This window comes from Embiotoca jacksoni, unplaced genomic scaffold (assembly GCF_022577435.1).
Source record: "Embiotoca jacksoni isolate LCO1_2020_lvr unplaced genomic scaffold, fEmbJac1.0.p SCAF_4, whole genome shotgun sequence".
Classification (NCBI taxonomy): domain Eukaryota; kingdom Metazoa; phylum Chordata; class Actinopteri; family Embiotocidae; genus Embiotoca; species Embiotoca jacksoni.
This window is the reverse complement of record NW_027185392.1, coordinates 2501108-2515962: the sequence shown is the minus strand read 5'-3', so window position 1 is coordinate 2515962 and position 14855 is coordinate 2501108. Positions and strand designations below refer to the sequence as shown.

General features: G+C 46.1%; 2 protein-coding genes and 1 long non-coding RNA gene across 4 annotated transcripts; 1 reads left to right on the top strand and 2 right to left on the bottom strand.

Annotated features, from left to right (window-relative positions):
- Positions 1–3146: 3146 nt before the first annotated feature.
- Positions 3147–4097, bottom strand: LOC138208661 (transmembrane protein 121-like). Its single transcript, XM_069166725.1, has one exon. The coding sequence runs from the start codon at positions 4095–4097 to the stop codon at positions 3147–3149; it is 951 nt and encodes a 316-aa protein (XP_069022826.1).
- Positions 4098–6053: 1956 nt separating this feature from the next.
- Positions 6054–14552, bottom strand: spast (spastin). Of its 2 annotated transcripts, none has more exons than XM_069168052.1 (17): positions 13914–14552; positions 11105–11188; positions 10823–10906; positions 10680–10745; positions 9857–10035; positions 9553–9683; positions 8909–9002; positions 8686–8760; positions 8363–8434; positions 8145–8220; positions 7957–8048; positions 7769–7848; positions 7497–7539; positions 7346–7425; positions 6835–6905; positions 6574–6614; positions 6054–6369 (listed from the first exon to the last, which is right to left on the bottom strand). In XM_069168052.1, exons 1-17 carry the CDS (start codon positions 14200–14202, stop codon positions 6244–6246), a joined length of 1683 nt encoding a protein of 560 aa, XP_069024153.1. In that variant the 5' UTR covers positions 14203–14552; the 3' UTR covers positions 6054–6243. The 2 variants fall into 2 exon arrangements, with proteins under 2 accessions (XP_069024153.1, XP_069024154.1); XM_069168053.1 differs by having other exon boundaries at positions 9857–10032.
- On the top strand, positions 9968–11268 carry LOC138209458 (uncharacterized). The gene is made up of 3 exons (XR_011179159.1): positions 9968–10057; positions 10551–10591; positions 11083–11268. It is a non-coding gene; the product is annotated as an uncharacterized lncRNA (long non-coding RNA).
- Positions 14553–14855: the final 303 nt, after the last annotated feature.

Sequence of the window (14855 nt, the reverse complement as noted above, 5' to 3'; positions counted from 1 at the left end):
TGAACCGTGTGTGTTACCTTGGCGGGGCTCGAACCCGTTCTTCATGAGGTCGTTTCCAGCTCGGTGTTGGCGTCATAGACCTCTGGACTATCTTCGGCGCTGGAGGAGCAATTGCGGCACGGAGTTCACTCAGAGCTTCCAGAGACTCAACCGACAGTCTGGTTAACACAACAGGTAAAAGATTCTACTTCACCAAGGTTGCTATTAATGGTTCAGATTCCACCAGATGGTGATTTAGCTTTTAGTGAAGTTGAAACGTTTGGAGAAATTGAAAAAGTTCTGCATACACTACACATTACAGGAAGATATTTAATATCACTGCAGACCCCCTTGAAAACATATACATCTACTATCCAAAGAATGTCTGCGGCAATTTTGGTCGCATTTGAATGAATATTTGTGGACGGTGGAGTTATAGGTTGTAGTGAGCCAAAAATTTGTCACAATGCTGTCTGACTCCTGGGAAGATTGGTGGCGCAGTGGTTAGCACTGCTGCCTGTCAGCCAGGACGCTTGGGGTTTGATCCCCCCCATTTATCATGACTTAAAAAAAAAGAAGTCATAAGGCATTTTTGACTTTGAAAATGCAGGTCATTTTTTTGAACAACATGCCATAGTATGGCTTGTTTGGTGGTTCGACTCCCCCCTTCTGTAATGACTTTTTTTTTTCAATCATACCATAGCATGTCATCCAAATTATGAAAAAAAAAAGTCATACTACAGCCTAAAAAGACCTAAAAGTCATTTTTGGGTCACTTTTTGGACGTGCTATAGTATGACTTTTATATATCATATTTTGGACGACATGCCACGGCCACACCGATCGACGAAAATGAATTATTTTGATAACTTTTTATTCCAAACATGTTAAGAGTGCACAGACAAAATTTCAAGTCGGTCCGACAAAATCTGTAGGAGGAGTTCGTTAAAGTACAACGTGTGAATGGCCAAAAATGGCGACTAAATTCAAAATAGCGGACTTCCTGTTGAGTTGACGTAATGGTGCGTTGGAACTTTTTTGTACATCTCGGTGTGCTACACATGTCCACCGAATTTTGTGCATGTAGGAAATGTAGCTGCCGGGGCATCTGTGTGAGGCAACTGCTCTAACCAGTGCTGTGTCATCTGTTGTCCAAAATATGAAAGACAAAAAAAAAAAAAAAGCCTCTTTTGGGGATTATTATTTTTGTTTGATTTTTGGTTTGGTATTAGTATGACTGCATGTAGAAACCCGAACCGGTGTGGATTTCCCTTAGAGGGATTCACTCTCCACTAACAGTGTGGCTTATTAAGGGGACTCGCTATCCGTGAACCAGGTGTAATACCTTGAGCGGGGCTCGAACCCATGTCTTCTTCTCACATTTTGGCCAACGTGCTATAGTATGGAGTACTTTTATTATTTTTTATTAAAGACAGCACATTGGTGTAGTGGTTAGCATTGTAGCCTCAGTCATACTGTAGTCATAATACAGTATGTAGTTTTGTCGTCAAAAATATGACCAACTGTCCAACTTTCATGAGTTTTTGAATATGATAAAGCCTCCAAAAGTGCAGTTGTTTATGGACAATAATAATAACGAGGAATAATAATTTAACAATAATAACGAGGAATAATAATTTAACAATAATAACGAGGAATAATAATTCCTTGACGAACAATAGCGCTTTCGCACCATCGGTGCTCCGGTCCTAATAAAACATTTCCATGTTTTAATGGGGAAACCAGCGCATGTCCTGATGAGGAGCTGCTTCCTGTTATTGATCAGACTGATGTGATGACGTCAGCGCTTTAAGCGGGAAGACATGACGATCTGTAAACAGAAACGTCAGAGCAGCAGAGGGGTGAACTACGAAATGAGATTAGTGGGTTATCGAGGTATGTTGAGACTAAAGCATGTTCAGAGACTGACAAAGATCTGTGTCTTTGTCCGATGATTTTTATGTTTGGTATTGATTCATTTCACTATGTTTTTTTTTTTTTTTACTGATATCAGGGACTGATTGATGCGCTAAAGCATTGCAGTCGTTGCCTACTTATAAGATCTGACAGTAAACCGACCCACCGCTTTGACTTGTGATTTTATATTTATTTCTTATCTGCTCCTCGGTCCGTTTGACACCTCCGGGGCTGCAGGTGAAATAAGACAAAAACGTTTATACTCGTCATGAGAATACATCTAACAATAAATTAATTTAATGAAATATCCACATGTAATTAGTCCGATCTTCCTGTGCACGTTATGGTAAAGTCTTTCAACACATTCACACAGGCGGCGATATTTTTTTTTTTTTTTGCACATCCTTCCATCATTTAGCAGCTGCAGCTCTGCTGCTTTCAGTCTGGATTATGTTTTTAAATTCACTATAGTTTTTTCAAATTGTAGTTTGCACCTCGTCTTTAAAATATGTGGCTCTGCTGTCACTTGACAATGTCTGTGATTGGTCAAATGCTGCAAACACTTTCTCTTTAATGTGAACGCGCTCAGAGCCGAAAGCAGAAAGTCTGAGTTAACAGAGAAAGCTGATAACCACCGTCATAGTACAGATTATCTCTGACGTCGAGTTTCCGCTTTGTTGAGCAGCTCAGGCATAGAAAGCCTGGCTATGTTGAACTTGCTCCGTGGTAACACCCCCGTCTTCTCTTCATCCTCTTTAAACTCTTCTTCTTTTCTTTTACCTTATTTCATTAATTTTTAAAATTCACTGTATCCGAACCTCTGGCCACCTAGTGGCCGGGCTGCTGAACTACAGTCTGCAGCCTGACATCCTCTGAGAAACTTCACTGAGGATCAAAGGAAAGACGCACTAAAAACTGAAGGATGAATATCAGCTGTTTCTGACAGTTTCCATCAAAACTTGCTGATTTTACACAGTTTTGCAGTTCCAGAAGTTTTAAGTGATTGATGTGTGATAACGTTGCAGGAATGGGGGGAAAAAAATGAAGGATCCGCAGTCCGGACATCCAGTGTAAGAGTTTTTGAGCTGCATTTGAATTTGACAGAGAGGGCGGAGCTTAATCACAGACGAACAGTCAGACCAGGAAGTACACGTCACTGAGGCTGCACCAGGTACCAGACCAGCTGAGACACCTCGCTGCTGCCTGTCTGGTTTCATCTCGTTGTCATTCGTGTTCACTCACATCTGCCATCAACCTTCCTCTTCCTCCTCATCCTGCTCCTCCTCCTCCTGTATGGTGGTGAAGTCCTGGATCACGACTCGGGGCAGCACCACGGTCCGGTTCTTCTGCGTGTCGGTGCCTCGTCCTGCAGGCGGAGACGGCGGCTGGTTGCGGTACTGATCCAGACTGCAGCTCTTCACCACGATAGCGAGCACGTTCTTCCCCACCATGATGGCGGACACGCGGGCGTCGGCGTACAGCAGCAGGTTCCCGGCACGGATCAAGAGGGTGGAGACGTTGACGGAGGCGAGGCTGAGGATGGGGTAGAGCATCATGCGGTGGGGCAGCACGTGGACGCCCTGCAGGCTGATCTCACTCAGGGAGATGCAGGGCAGCAGCAGCAGCAGGAGGTAGCAGTAGAAGAACATCAGGCCCTCCACCCACAGGGGAAGCCCCGCCTCCTGCCCCTCCCACAGACCGGCCTGAACATCCAGGACGTCCAGCAGGTCCAGAACCACCCAGAACAGCCGGCTCCGGATCTCCTCTCTCTTCCCGTGTGGTTTCAGGTACTCCAGGTGGCCGACAGCCGCCAGCGCCACGAACACGACGGGCACGCAGACCGACAGCAGCAGCGTCAGAGCTCTCCTTGACACGCCCGCCTCCGCTGCTCCGCCCACATCCTGAGAGCGGTAGTTCTGGTACACAAAGTAGACCTTGATCTCCAGGATGAAGACGTAGAAGAACCAGAGGATCATGGCGGAGCCTCGCCGGGCCGTGTGCACCTCCGACCCGGCCCAGACGGCCGTGTACCAAAGAACCACGAGGAAACACGCGTCGCTCACTAGCACGGTGATGCACACCCCGACCCGCCCGGGCCCCAGGTTCTGCTCCACCAGGTAAGCATCCATCAGCGCCAGGCTGGAGAGGAGGAGGACGACCGTTAGACAGATGTGAGACCGGTTCGGTCCAGGGGTCTCCATCAGGACGTTCCGTTAACCTGCAGTTCCGCCGGTTACCACAAGGCTCTGATCCAAAACTAATCCATACAGTCTATGTGTTGGATGTTCTCAGGGCACGCTGGGTTGGATTATTGATTCCCGATCACGTCTAATCCTCCAGATCAGTCAGGAAGCACCAACCTGATGGGTGTTCAACATGTTGACCATCAAACAGAACCTCAGTGTGACCCGAAGAGTCCTGACCAACGGACGCCATCAGAGACTCAAGAACCTCCATCGCCTCAAACTGGACCTCACAGCTCTGATTCTTCTTCAACAGCTGGACTGACAGATGTTTCACTGAAGTCCAGAAGTCCTTAACTCTGCTGCAGGTTACATGATCAATAATCAATAAATAAAGGTGATCCAGCTCCGACTTTGACCGCTCGCTGAGGTTAAAGATCTCCAGATGAAAGCTGCTGCTCCAAAAGTTCCTCTCAAACTTTTCTTCAGAATAAACTTAGATTTTGACAAAAGTAAAAGTCAAACATCCAGAAAATTAAACTGAGAGCTCGTCAACAGTCTCCTGTCGCCACGGCAGCCAGCAGAAAGCTGGAGCATCCTCAGTCTCATCTGACACACACACAGCAAACTGTGCTGTGGTTCTACCAGTCCAAGGACTTCACCTGCTCTGACGGATTCTCACGATGTCAACAGATGAAAAATGAAACATCCACAGGAAGTGAAACATCATCAGGCAGCTGAGAGGCCGACCGGAGAACCAGGTTCTACCACATCATCCAGAAACAAACAGAACTGAGATGAAAACATGTGGAGTAATCAGTGTGTGTGTGTGTGTGTGTGTGTGTGTGTGATCCTAATGACCCATCTTTTAAGTAGGCTGATCTTTTTATGGGAAGATCACATTAAAAAGAGATGAGAAGATGCAGGATGATGCATCTCATTAGCCCTGTTTCATCCACTGATTCCCGCTCAGCGCCGCGTTCACGGATCAGAAGTTCTGCTGAAACCTGGTTCTGGATCAGAGCTGCACATTTGTGCTTCAGAAAGAAAACACTGATGAGCGTGGTGCTCCCGTAGCTCGCCCCACGTCCTATCGCTGTTTGCTCTGTTCACATGAAGACGAGGGAAACGTCTCGGTAAGACTTCAGGACTCATGTTTTCCTTCGCTTCAGCGAGAACACGTTGTCAGCAGAGGTTAACATACAGCTGCAGAAGTTAAACACTCCACAGCGGGAGGAGAGGCGTCTCAGGAGATTCTGCTTTTGATCCTCCAACTACTGTTCCATGATTGACAAAAATATTTGAGTGTGTTGCCTCCAAACCAAGATTGTTGGTATTAAAGGGCCCAAACATCAGACCGGATGTAAAAGTAGATGCAGAAGCTGCAATACCACCGAGTGCCACTAGAGTTCGGCTCCAAAAAGGCTCCGGCTCCATAGACTCCCATTCAACTTCTCTCATGAAATACAAAGTCAATCAAATTTCTCCACCAGTTATCTCGGTGTTGTTAGCTAAAGTTACTCCTTCTTATTAGTTTTCTGGAGGTCCATCTGAAAATAATCCCGTCATTAATTAGAAAATAAGCGTCAAAAAGACCTGTTTTTAGGGGCATGTCAGTTTGATTGACAGGCCTCTGGTGCAGTCAGGTTACAGCTATCGGTGGGCGGGATGTAGTATCGTCATGTTTCCGATCAGATCAGTCAGATCCACCGCTTGCTCCTCCCCCAGCGTGTCCAAATATGGTCACTTCCTGCTCCAAACTGCTCCAAAGGAGCAAGATAGTGACGGACAAAATCTGAACTGGAGGCTTCATGACGTTCAAAAACCAACAGGTGACGTCACTGTTGACCCCCAGCATCTAATCAGGTCATCTTTGAACACTTGAAGAGATTGAAGGCGTTCCTGAGAGACGACGTTCAGAACGGATGAGCTGCTGCTGCCAGAAAAATAAAAACACCTTCATCATGACACAACTGAAGGTATTTTACCGTTTTAATAGTTGATTTAACATCCGGCTCACTGACAGTTGAACAGTTGATTGTTGTTTAATGTCCCTGAAAAACAAACAAATAAATATAAAGAGCTACAAAAACAGGTCAGGTAGTTAAAAGAAGACGTTTGTTTGGAACTAGATCTGAGTTCAGGTAAAAAAAAAATCAAAATCTCAAGGAGCCGTCGTGTCTCCAAAGTCTTTGTTCCAGCGGACATAGAGCTCCAGAGTCTGAGGAGCAACGCTCCGCTTGATCTTCTTCAGAGATGCCACGAAGTCTCGGAAACAAACGCTCCGGACCTTCAAGGGAAACAGACGGACGGTGAGGAAACAGGGAGGCACACACCTGCCGTCACACCTGCCGTAAATTTACACACTAAATTCTACGTCAGTGTGAGATTTATTCCGTCCTGTTTTCTTTTCTTTATTTGTTTGTTTGATCAGTTGACCTCAGGACTGATTGATCACGTGATCACAACCTGTGCAGGCGTGGACGGAACTCACCTGGCTGGCCTCCACCTGCCTCACCTGTTCTGGACGCAGCTCTGGAAACACACAGACACACCTGATGTAAACCAGCTGCACATGACGACGCTTCCAGCTCGTCAGTAACGTTTTTATTCAAATGATAAAAAGCGCCACGTTCAGATGAAGTGCTCCAGGCTGCAGCGAGGAGTTTAGACCAAACCACTGAGCTGGAATCAGTTTTAGAGAAAGAAGAAAGAAACGAATGGAGAGAAGACGACGTCACAGACTGCAGCTCACCTCTGATTGGTCCCAGCGAGGCGTCTTTAGCCAATGAGGTGAGATCACTGCCGGAGTAGCTGTCTGTCATTCTGAACCAGAAACACAATTCAGGGGTCATACGGAGATCAAATAAGGGTCAAACCGAGGTCATACAAAGGTCAAACGGGGGTCGAACTGAGGTCATACGGAGGTCATACTCCAGTCTTACAGGGGAAAACTGAGGTCATACAGGGGTCCAACAGAGATCGTCTGCTGTGACTGGACTGTTTACATCATTGGTGTCTGTCTTTGTTTACAGATGTCTTAAAGAGACCTCAGAGCAGCTGCAGGGTTGGACAAACCTCTCTGAAGTTGGAGACATACTTCAGTTTGAAGAACAAACTGCACGTCCTGTCAATAATGTTAACAGTATTGATATAACACTGTGACCCGTGTTGATATAACACTGTGACCCATGTTGATATAACACTGTAACCTGTGTTGATATAACACTGTGACCCATGTTGATTGACAGGTGTCAGCGGCTCACCTGGCCAGGTGCTGCAGCTCTCCGTGACTCAGCGGATCGGCGTGTTTCTCCAGCAGCTTCTTCAGCAGCGTGAAACGAGTCTGAAACAGAAGCAGCGTCACGGCAGGCCGACACACTTCTCTATACGTTTGTATTGTGAAGGAGAACCCACTTGCTGGTCCGGCAGACCCACGAACACACGTTTAACGAAGCGCCTGCAGACACAAAGATGAAAAACAGGGTTCAGTGCTGCCACCTGCAGGCAGACACACACAACAGCAGGAGATCAACACATCAGAGTCACATTCAGGGTCTGACCACATCACTTATTCCGGAGATATCACCTTCATGACAGACGCCCCCTGCTGGTGATCTCACAGCAGCAGAGAAAATTAAAGACAAACAGAACAGGAAGTGGATCAGCGGAGGGATAATGGATCTGACCTGAGGACAGCCTGGTCCAGCTCCTGAGGTCTGTTGGTGGCTCCCATCACCAGAACGCGGTCATCGGGTCCAGACTGAATCTGAAACCACCGGACAGTGTGTGTCAGTGTGTGTGTCAGTGTGTGTGTCAGTATGTGTCGGTCAGTGTGTATCTGTGTATCTGAATGTTTGTGTTGTTAAAACTCCACCCCGTCCAGCTCGATGAGGAACTCGGTCTTCAGCCGCCGGCTGGCGTCGTGCTCGCCGTTCCTCCGCTCACACAGCAAGCTGTCCACCTCATCTGAACACAAACATAATAATCATCATCATCATCATCATCATCACATCAGCCAGCAGGACGAGCTCAGTGAGCCTCCTGATGAAGATGAAGAGTTACCGATGAAGATGATGGATGGCTGCAGCTCTCGGGCCACAGAGAACAGAGCTCGGACCAGCTTCTCTCCTTCACCCACCTGCAACACACAGACACAGTGACTCCTCCTACCTGCAACACACAGACACAATGACTCCTCCCACCTGCAACACACAGACACAATGACTCCTCCCACCTGCAACACACAGACACAGTGACTCCTCCCACCTGAAGGCACTTACGTATTTGGAGGTGAGACTGGCGGCGCTGATGTTGAAGAAGGTGGCATTGGACTCAGCGGCCACGGCCTTCGCCTGCACGCAACAAAAACACACAAATCAAACGCCTGAAGGTTAAAAACATTTATTGATGACCGACGTCCTCAACGTGTCCCGTTTGTTGCCATGGTTACCTTGATGACACGCAAATCAACACTAGCTATTTCTGTTTCAAATTAAAAGCACTCATTACAGAGGACAGAAACCCTTCATTTCTTAACAAGGCTCTTATTGTGAAATGTGAATGGAGGATTCAGACGCTAGGTCCACCTCTTCCTGTTTCTCACCAGCATCGTCTTGCCGTTGCCGGGTGGACCGAACAAAAGAAGTCCTCGGGCCGGAGCACGCAGTCCCGTAAAGAGCTAGAGAAGAAGAAAACATGCTAACAAACCAGAAACTGCAGAAGAAGAAACTCAGCAGAACAGAGAACAGGAAACAGAAGAGGAAACAAGAAGCTGCAGGTTTATCTTAAATGTTCCATCTGGACTTCAAGAAACAGGTCCAGCTCACCTCGGGCCTCAGCGCCGGCAGAACCACGATCTCCTGCAGAGCCTGCTTCGCCAGGTCCTGTCCAGCCACATCTTCAAACCTCACGGACGATCGGCTGGAACACACACCCAGAAGCAGGACAGAGCCATGAGGACACATTCACAGACCGACTGAGCAAATTAAACGTAAAGAAGGCAGAGCTGCTGCACACCAACGAGCTGCGGAGATCCACCGGTTAGGAAAGTTCTACTGCTCAGATCCGACCCACTCTGAGGCGGGTCAAGGTCCCGTCAGGACACCCCCCCCCTCATGAATCTACTCATGAACGAACTGACTGTTGCACAGTTCACCACTCTGACAGCTCTGCCAGCATTGGCATGAGGATGGCATCTTCATCCTTCAAGTTCAGAAACATTATACCTGCTGTGATCCAGTGGACTGAGACGATCTGTAGAAATCTGATGAGTCACATTTCAAACCTCCACGTGGTTTCATCTGATTTATACTGCCCGTTCTGGCGGTCCGATTCTGGCTCCTCCCACTGCCTACAAATGTCTGCTGGATCAGCAGCTGTTTATTTTACACGTCTCTGATCAACCTTCAAACCTCACACTTCCTGTCTCACCTGTACCTGCTCCTCTAACGATGATATCACAGTCTCTCACCTGTCCACGACCTCGTTGAGGATGAGGCCTGCCAGCTTCCTGTCCACGTGTTTCAGGTTTTTCGTGTCGTTCTTCTTCAGAGGCGTCGACGCCGGTGAGCTGAACTTCCTGCGGTGACGACTCGCTCGGCCCTGCAGGAGAGAGAGAGGATGTCACAACCACAGAGACGTGTGTGTGTGTGTGTGTGTGTGTGTGTGTGTGTGTGTGTGTGTGTGTGTGTGTGTTGTGTGTGTGTGTGTGTGTGTGTGTGTGTGTGTGTGTGTGTGTGTGTGTGTTGTGTTTGTGTTTGTGTGTGTAAACACACCTTCCAGGTGATGTCACTGCGGTGGGCGGGGGGGCGCTGTGAGCTGATGTCTGAGGAGCGATGAGCGCCTGCTGAGGAAGACGAGGAGGGTGATGAAGAGCGGGGCGTCTTCAGGAAGTTCTTCGGTCGTCTGGACGACGTCGGGTCAGAGTCTGTCCTCCTGGTGGCAGCGCCACCTGCTGACCGCACACAGGTGGAAAGGTGAGGAGATGACTAACAGCCAATCGTCAGTCAGTACATTCACACCTGGAATAAACGTTATTCACATCTGAAGGCTGGGATTGACAGGTGGCTGCTATCTTCCAACAGAAAACTCATTCAACATATTCCTCATTCCCATCATAAGACCACATTTCCCACAAACCCCGTCACTTCCTGTTGTTGCGGTTACTGCTAGCAGCAGTTTGTTTTGATGGTGAGAGGAGAGGGGGCGGAGCCTCGATGGTTGGAAATAAACACTTATTTTTGGTAATAAAGTCAGTTTTATTTTGAATGGAGACTTTATGCTGTCATACTTTCAGCAGAGTTTCTGTTCACGATGTTTCTGTGGAAAAAAAATAATGTTTTGATCTCAGGGTTGTGATTTCTTGGAGGGACCGACTTTCTTTCTTCTTCAGTACTTTAATTTGATCATAGTTATCGTTGGCTCTTCCGACTTCATGTTACCTGAAGTCGTGTTACTTTGTGTTCCCAGAGCTCACCTGAGGGGGGCGCTGACGTAGGCTTTCCATTCAGGTGAGAAACAAACATTTTAAACATGTAAAATATGTCCTCCAGGTGTGTCGTGTTACCGTGGTTACGGTGTCTGAGCAGCAAGTCGTACCTGAGTTTGGGGGTGGGAGGGGGCGGGGCTTCGTTGTGCCTCCATCGGACCCTGAGACCACCTCGACTAAAACACAGGAGAACAGTGAGAGAACGGACCGGATCAGAACCGAGCCTGAATGAAGCGGTGGAGGTTCATCCTACCGAGACTCTGTAGACGGAGCTTCACCGCCCTCAGGTTGGAGTTCATCTTCCGCTGCAGCCGCCGGTTGCGCTCGTCTTCCTCTCCTGAAACAAGAAACAAGAAACACAACTCTGATTGGATCATCAAGAAAACAACTGACCGACAAAAACAACCTCAATAAATCAACAAATGAAGAAACAATAAACAACACGGCTATAGTGACATCACCATTTTAACTGTTGTTTTTGTGTCTGTTTTTCTTCGTGGTGAAACCGTGAAGTTCCTGCAGACAGTGAACTCACCGCGTCCACAGACCTGGACGGAGACGCCTTCCTCCAGCTCGCTGATCCCCCGCTGGTACCAGCTCACCGCCTGCTGCTTGTTACCTAGCAACACATCAGCCAATCAAACTACGTCTCTCTGAGCATCGCTAACCTGCTGTGTTCTCAGACGTACACCAAAAGCAAAAAAAGTAAACAGATGCACGCAAAAAAAACAGACGCACGCAAAAAAAAGTACATAGAAGTGTTCAGTGAATCCTTTACAGTTTCGGTTACGTTTCTTTAATATGTGACTTGAACACTTCGTTATACTCGCGCAAGATTTTTTGATTTTAGAGAATAAAGTCAAACCTTCAGAGCTAGTGCCAGACATACAACTACTTGACTTCGTTTTTGGCATTATGACTTTGTTCCCGTTCTTCTCGACATTTGAACCTCGCTCACGACATTTCGACTTTATTCTTGAAATACAAAATCAAATTATCTTAAATTTTTTCCTAATGTGGCCTCAAACTTTCCTCTTTAAAAATGTTCTGGTGTCAAAATGTCAACAATGATGAAGAATCTTTTTAAAGTGTCTGAAAAAAAAATTCAGAACTTCTGGATTGAAGATGAACAAACAGAAAATAAATTAAAACTGCAAGCAGTGATATGCGGGCCCTCGCACGCTGCACGTCGGGGAGCTAGTGGCCCCGACCCGCTGGATCCCCGATGTGCACGCAAGGGTCGGCATATTCCCGCTTGCAGTTTTATTTTTTTTTCTCGATCTTGCTCCTTATTCTTCTTTAAAAAAAAAAAAAAAAAAAAAAGGCTTTTTTTGGCGGCTTTAACATCTTCAAAAACTCATGAAAGTTGGTGCCTGACGCAAGTTTCATGAGGTTTGACCTTAAACATCAACTTCCTGTATCACGGCGAAACATCAAACTTAGCCGCATCGCCCTGGTTATATATATTATATATATATATACTATATACTATATACTCTATACAAAAATTAATTTTGGGTCACTTTTTGGATGATATGCTATAGTATGACTTTTCTTTGAATATTTTGAACAACATACTTTGGATATTTTGGATGACTTTTCATTACTTTTTGGAGTATGACCTTTTTCTGAACTGACATGCATGCCTCAAGTTACTTCTCACACTGAGCAACTAACACCACTGTGTCATACCATATCATGTCCGAAATATGAAAAAAAAAAGAGTCACTTTTGGACTTTTTTTGTTTTGTATTGTTGTTGCTGTTTTGGTATTAGTATGACTGCACGTACAAACCCTAACCTGTGTGCCTTACCCTTAGAGGGACTTGCCTTAGGAGGTCTCACCCTCCGTGAGCCACGTGGCTTACCCTTAGAGGGATTTGCTCTCCGTGAACCTTGTGTGTTACCTTGGCGGGTGAACCTTGTGCCACGTCACTTTTTTTGGCCATCACGCCACGTCCACACCAATAAACAAAAACAAATTATTTTGATAACTTTTAATTCCAAACATGTTAAGAGTGCACAGACTAAATTTCAAGTCGGTCCGACTTCACCAAGGTTGCTATTAATGGCTCAGATTCCACCTTGGCCTGTTGATGGTGATTCAACTTTTAGTGAAGTTGAAACGTTTGGAGAAATTGAAAAAGTTTTGCATACACTACACATTACAGGAATATATTTAATATCACTGCAGAACCCCTTGAAAACATGTATATCTACTATCCAAAGAATGTCTGTTTCAATGAATATTTGTGGACGGGGGAGTTATAGGTTGCAGTGAGCCAAAGATTTGTCACAATGCAAACCAATACCTGGGAAGATTGGTGGTGCAGTGGTTAGCAGTGTTGCCTATCAGTAAGAAGGTTGGGAGTTCGACTTCTCCCATTGTTATGTCTTAAAAAAAAAAATCATACTATTGCATGTCATCCAAATTATTAAAAAAAAGTCATAATACAGCAAAAAGTGACCTAAAACTCATTTTTGGGTCACCTTTTGGACGACGTGCTATAGTATGACTTTTATATCATATTTTTGACGACATGCTATAGTATGACTTTTGGTTCACTTTTTGGCTGCCACGCCACAGGCACACCAATCGCCAAAAACGAATTCTTACATTAACTTTTAATCCCAAACATGGTAAGAGTGCACAGACTAAATTTCAAATTGGTCCGACAAAATCTGAAGGAGGAGTTTGTTAAAGCACAACATGTGCGAATCGCCAAAAATGGCGACTAAATTCAAAATGGCAGCTTTCCTGTTGAGTTGATGTAATGGTGTGCTGTAACTTTTTTGTACATCTTGGTGTGATACACACGTCCATCGAATTTCGTGCATGTAGGTGAATGGAGCCGCAGGGGCATCTCTTTAGGGGGCGGTAGCGAGCCATTTGGCCACGCCCACTCACGAATCCACTAAAATATGAAATTTTTCGCAGGGAGAGATGGGTGTACCAATTTTCACGAGTTTTTAGAATATGATAAAGCCGCCAAAAATGCAGTTGTTTACGAAGAACCATAATAATCACTTGGATAACAATAGGGCTTTTGCACCATCGGTGCTCGGACCCTAAATATTTATGACAGATGAATCAGTAATGAGGAGAATTTACAGGATTCATCTGATCAATAATCAATAACAACCAGTCATCAGCAGACAGAGTGCTGAGACATTTATGTTTTCTCCCGCCAAACTCAAACACCTGAAACTCTCCTGGTTTTATTTTGTTCTGGTCGATGCCGACCGAGCTGCAGCGGAACCAGAACATTAAGTTACAGTTTATAAAGTCACTTTCAGCAGAACAACAGTTATTGATTTCAGACACAGTCCGACCTGATCAGTACCTTCTTCATCCTCGTCGATCCTCAGCGCCGCAGAGATGAACCCGAAGGCCCGGCTGTGGTGGTTCCGGACCCACTCCCCTCGCTCCGGACTCCCGCTGCCGTCCCGCGGCTCGGCTCTGACGGCGGCCACTGTTCGGGTCCACACCCGGCAGAAGAGCCACCGGAGCAGCGACAGCGCAGCCAGCAGCGGGTAGGACACGGACAGCAGGATGCCCAGCCTCCCGGTAACAGAACCGGTACCGACGGAGCTGCAGGTCCGCCTCCTGTCGCTTCCTTCGCGGGAACTCATTCGCTTCCATACCACAGCATCCCGGTCGGGTTCGGTCCAAAGAGCCGCTGCGGTTCAAATGAAGCCTTCCCTGCTTCCATGAACCGCCACCTGGCGGCCTGGACGACGAACTAAAGATCCCCCGCTGTAGTACGAACAAACAGTAAAATAAAATCTGTACAATAACCACAATAAACATAATCAAATAAATAAAAACAACCAAACGAATTCAAAGTCAATAAATAATACTGTTACTTTCCTTCTTTCTTTGTTGTATCACCACCCTGAATACCGCCACCTGCTGACGGAGCTGCGTCACTGCACTGAAGAGGCTCTTTGTACCACTTCTCAGTCCTCTGAAAAATACATCGTTTTTCATTATGGTCTGTATATGTGTCGTTTTCTTAATAAAAGCCACGTTGCTCCAGTTACTGGGCAAAATCCGGTGTTGCTATGGCAATTCAGAGCTACAGGCAGCGGATAGTATACACTAATATAAATAAATTAAAGTTAAACGTATTAATTAAATGATATTAGATAACCTGACGTTTTAATGCCTTCGGGGTCGTTTTCAGAAAAAAACCCTCCTAAATCACTCAAATGACTGTAAAATGATAAAATAAACCTGCTCAATAAATAAAGATGTCAGACCACAAACCGACCGAGTCTCAGAT

Excerpts from the sequence above, each read along its gene's own strand:
- LOC138208661 (XM_069166725.1), bottom strand. The coding sequence starts at position 4,097 with ATGGAGACCCCTGGACCGAACCGGTCTCACATCTGTCTAACGGTCGTC.
- spast (XM_069168052.1), bottom strand. The coding sequence starts at position 14,202 with ATGAGTTCCCGCGAAGGAAGCGACAGGAGGCGGACCTGCAGCTCCGTC. Across the intron at positions 11,189-13,913 it reads GATCGACGAGGATGAAGAAG|GTAACAAGCAGCAGGCGGTG; the intron begins GTACTGATCAGG and ends ATGTGTTGCTAG. Across the intron at positions 7,849-7,956 it reads TCCTCATCGAGCTGGACGGG|ATTCAGTCTGGACCCGATGA; the intron begins GTGGAGTTTTAA and ends CGGTGGTTTCAG.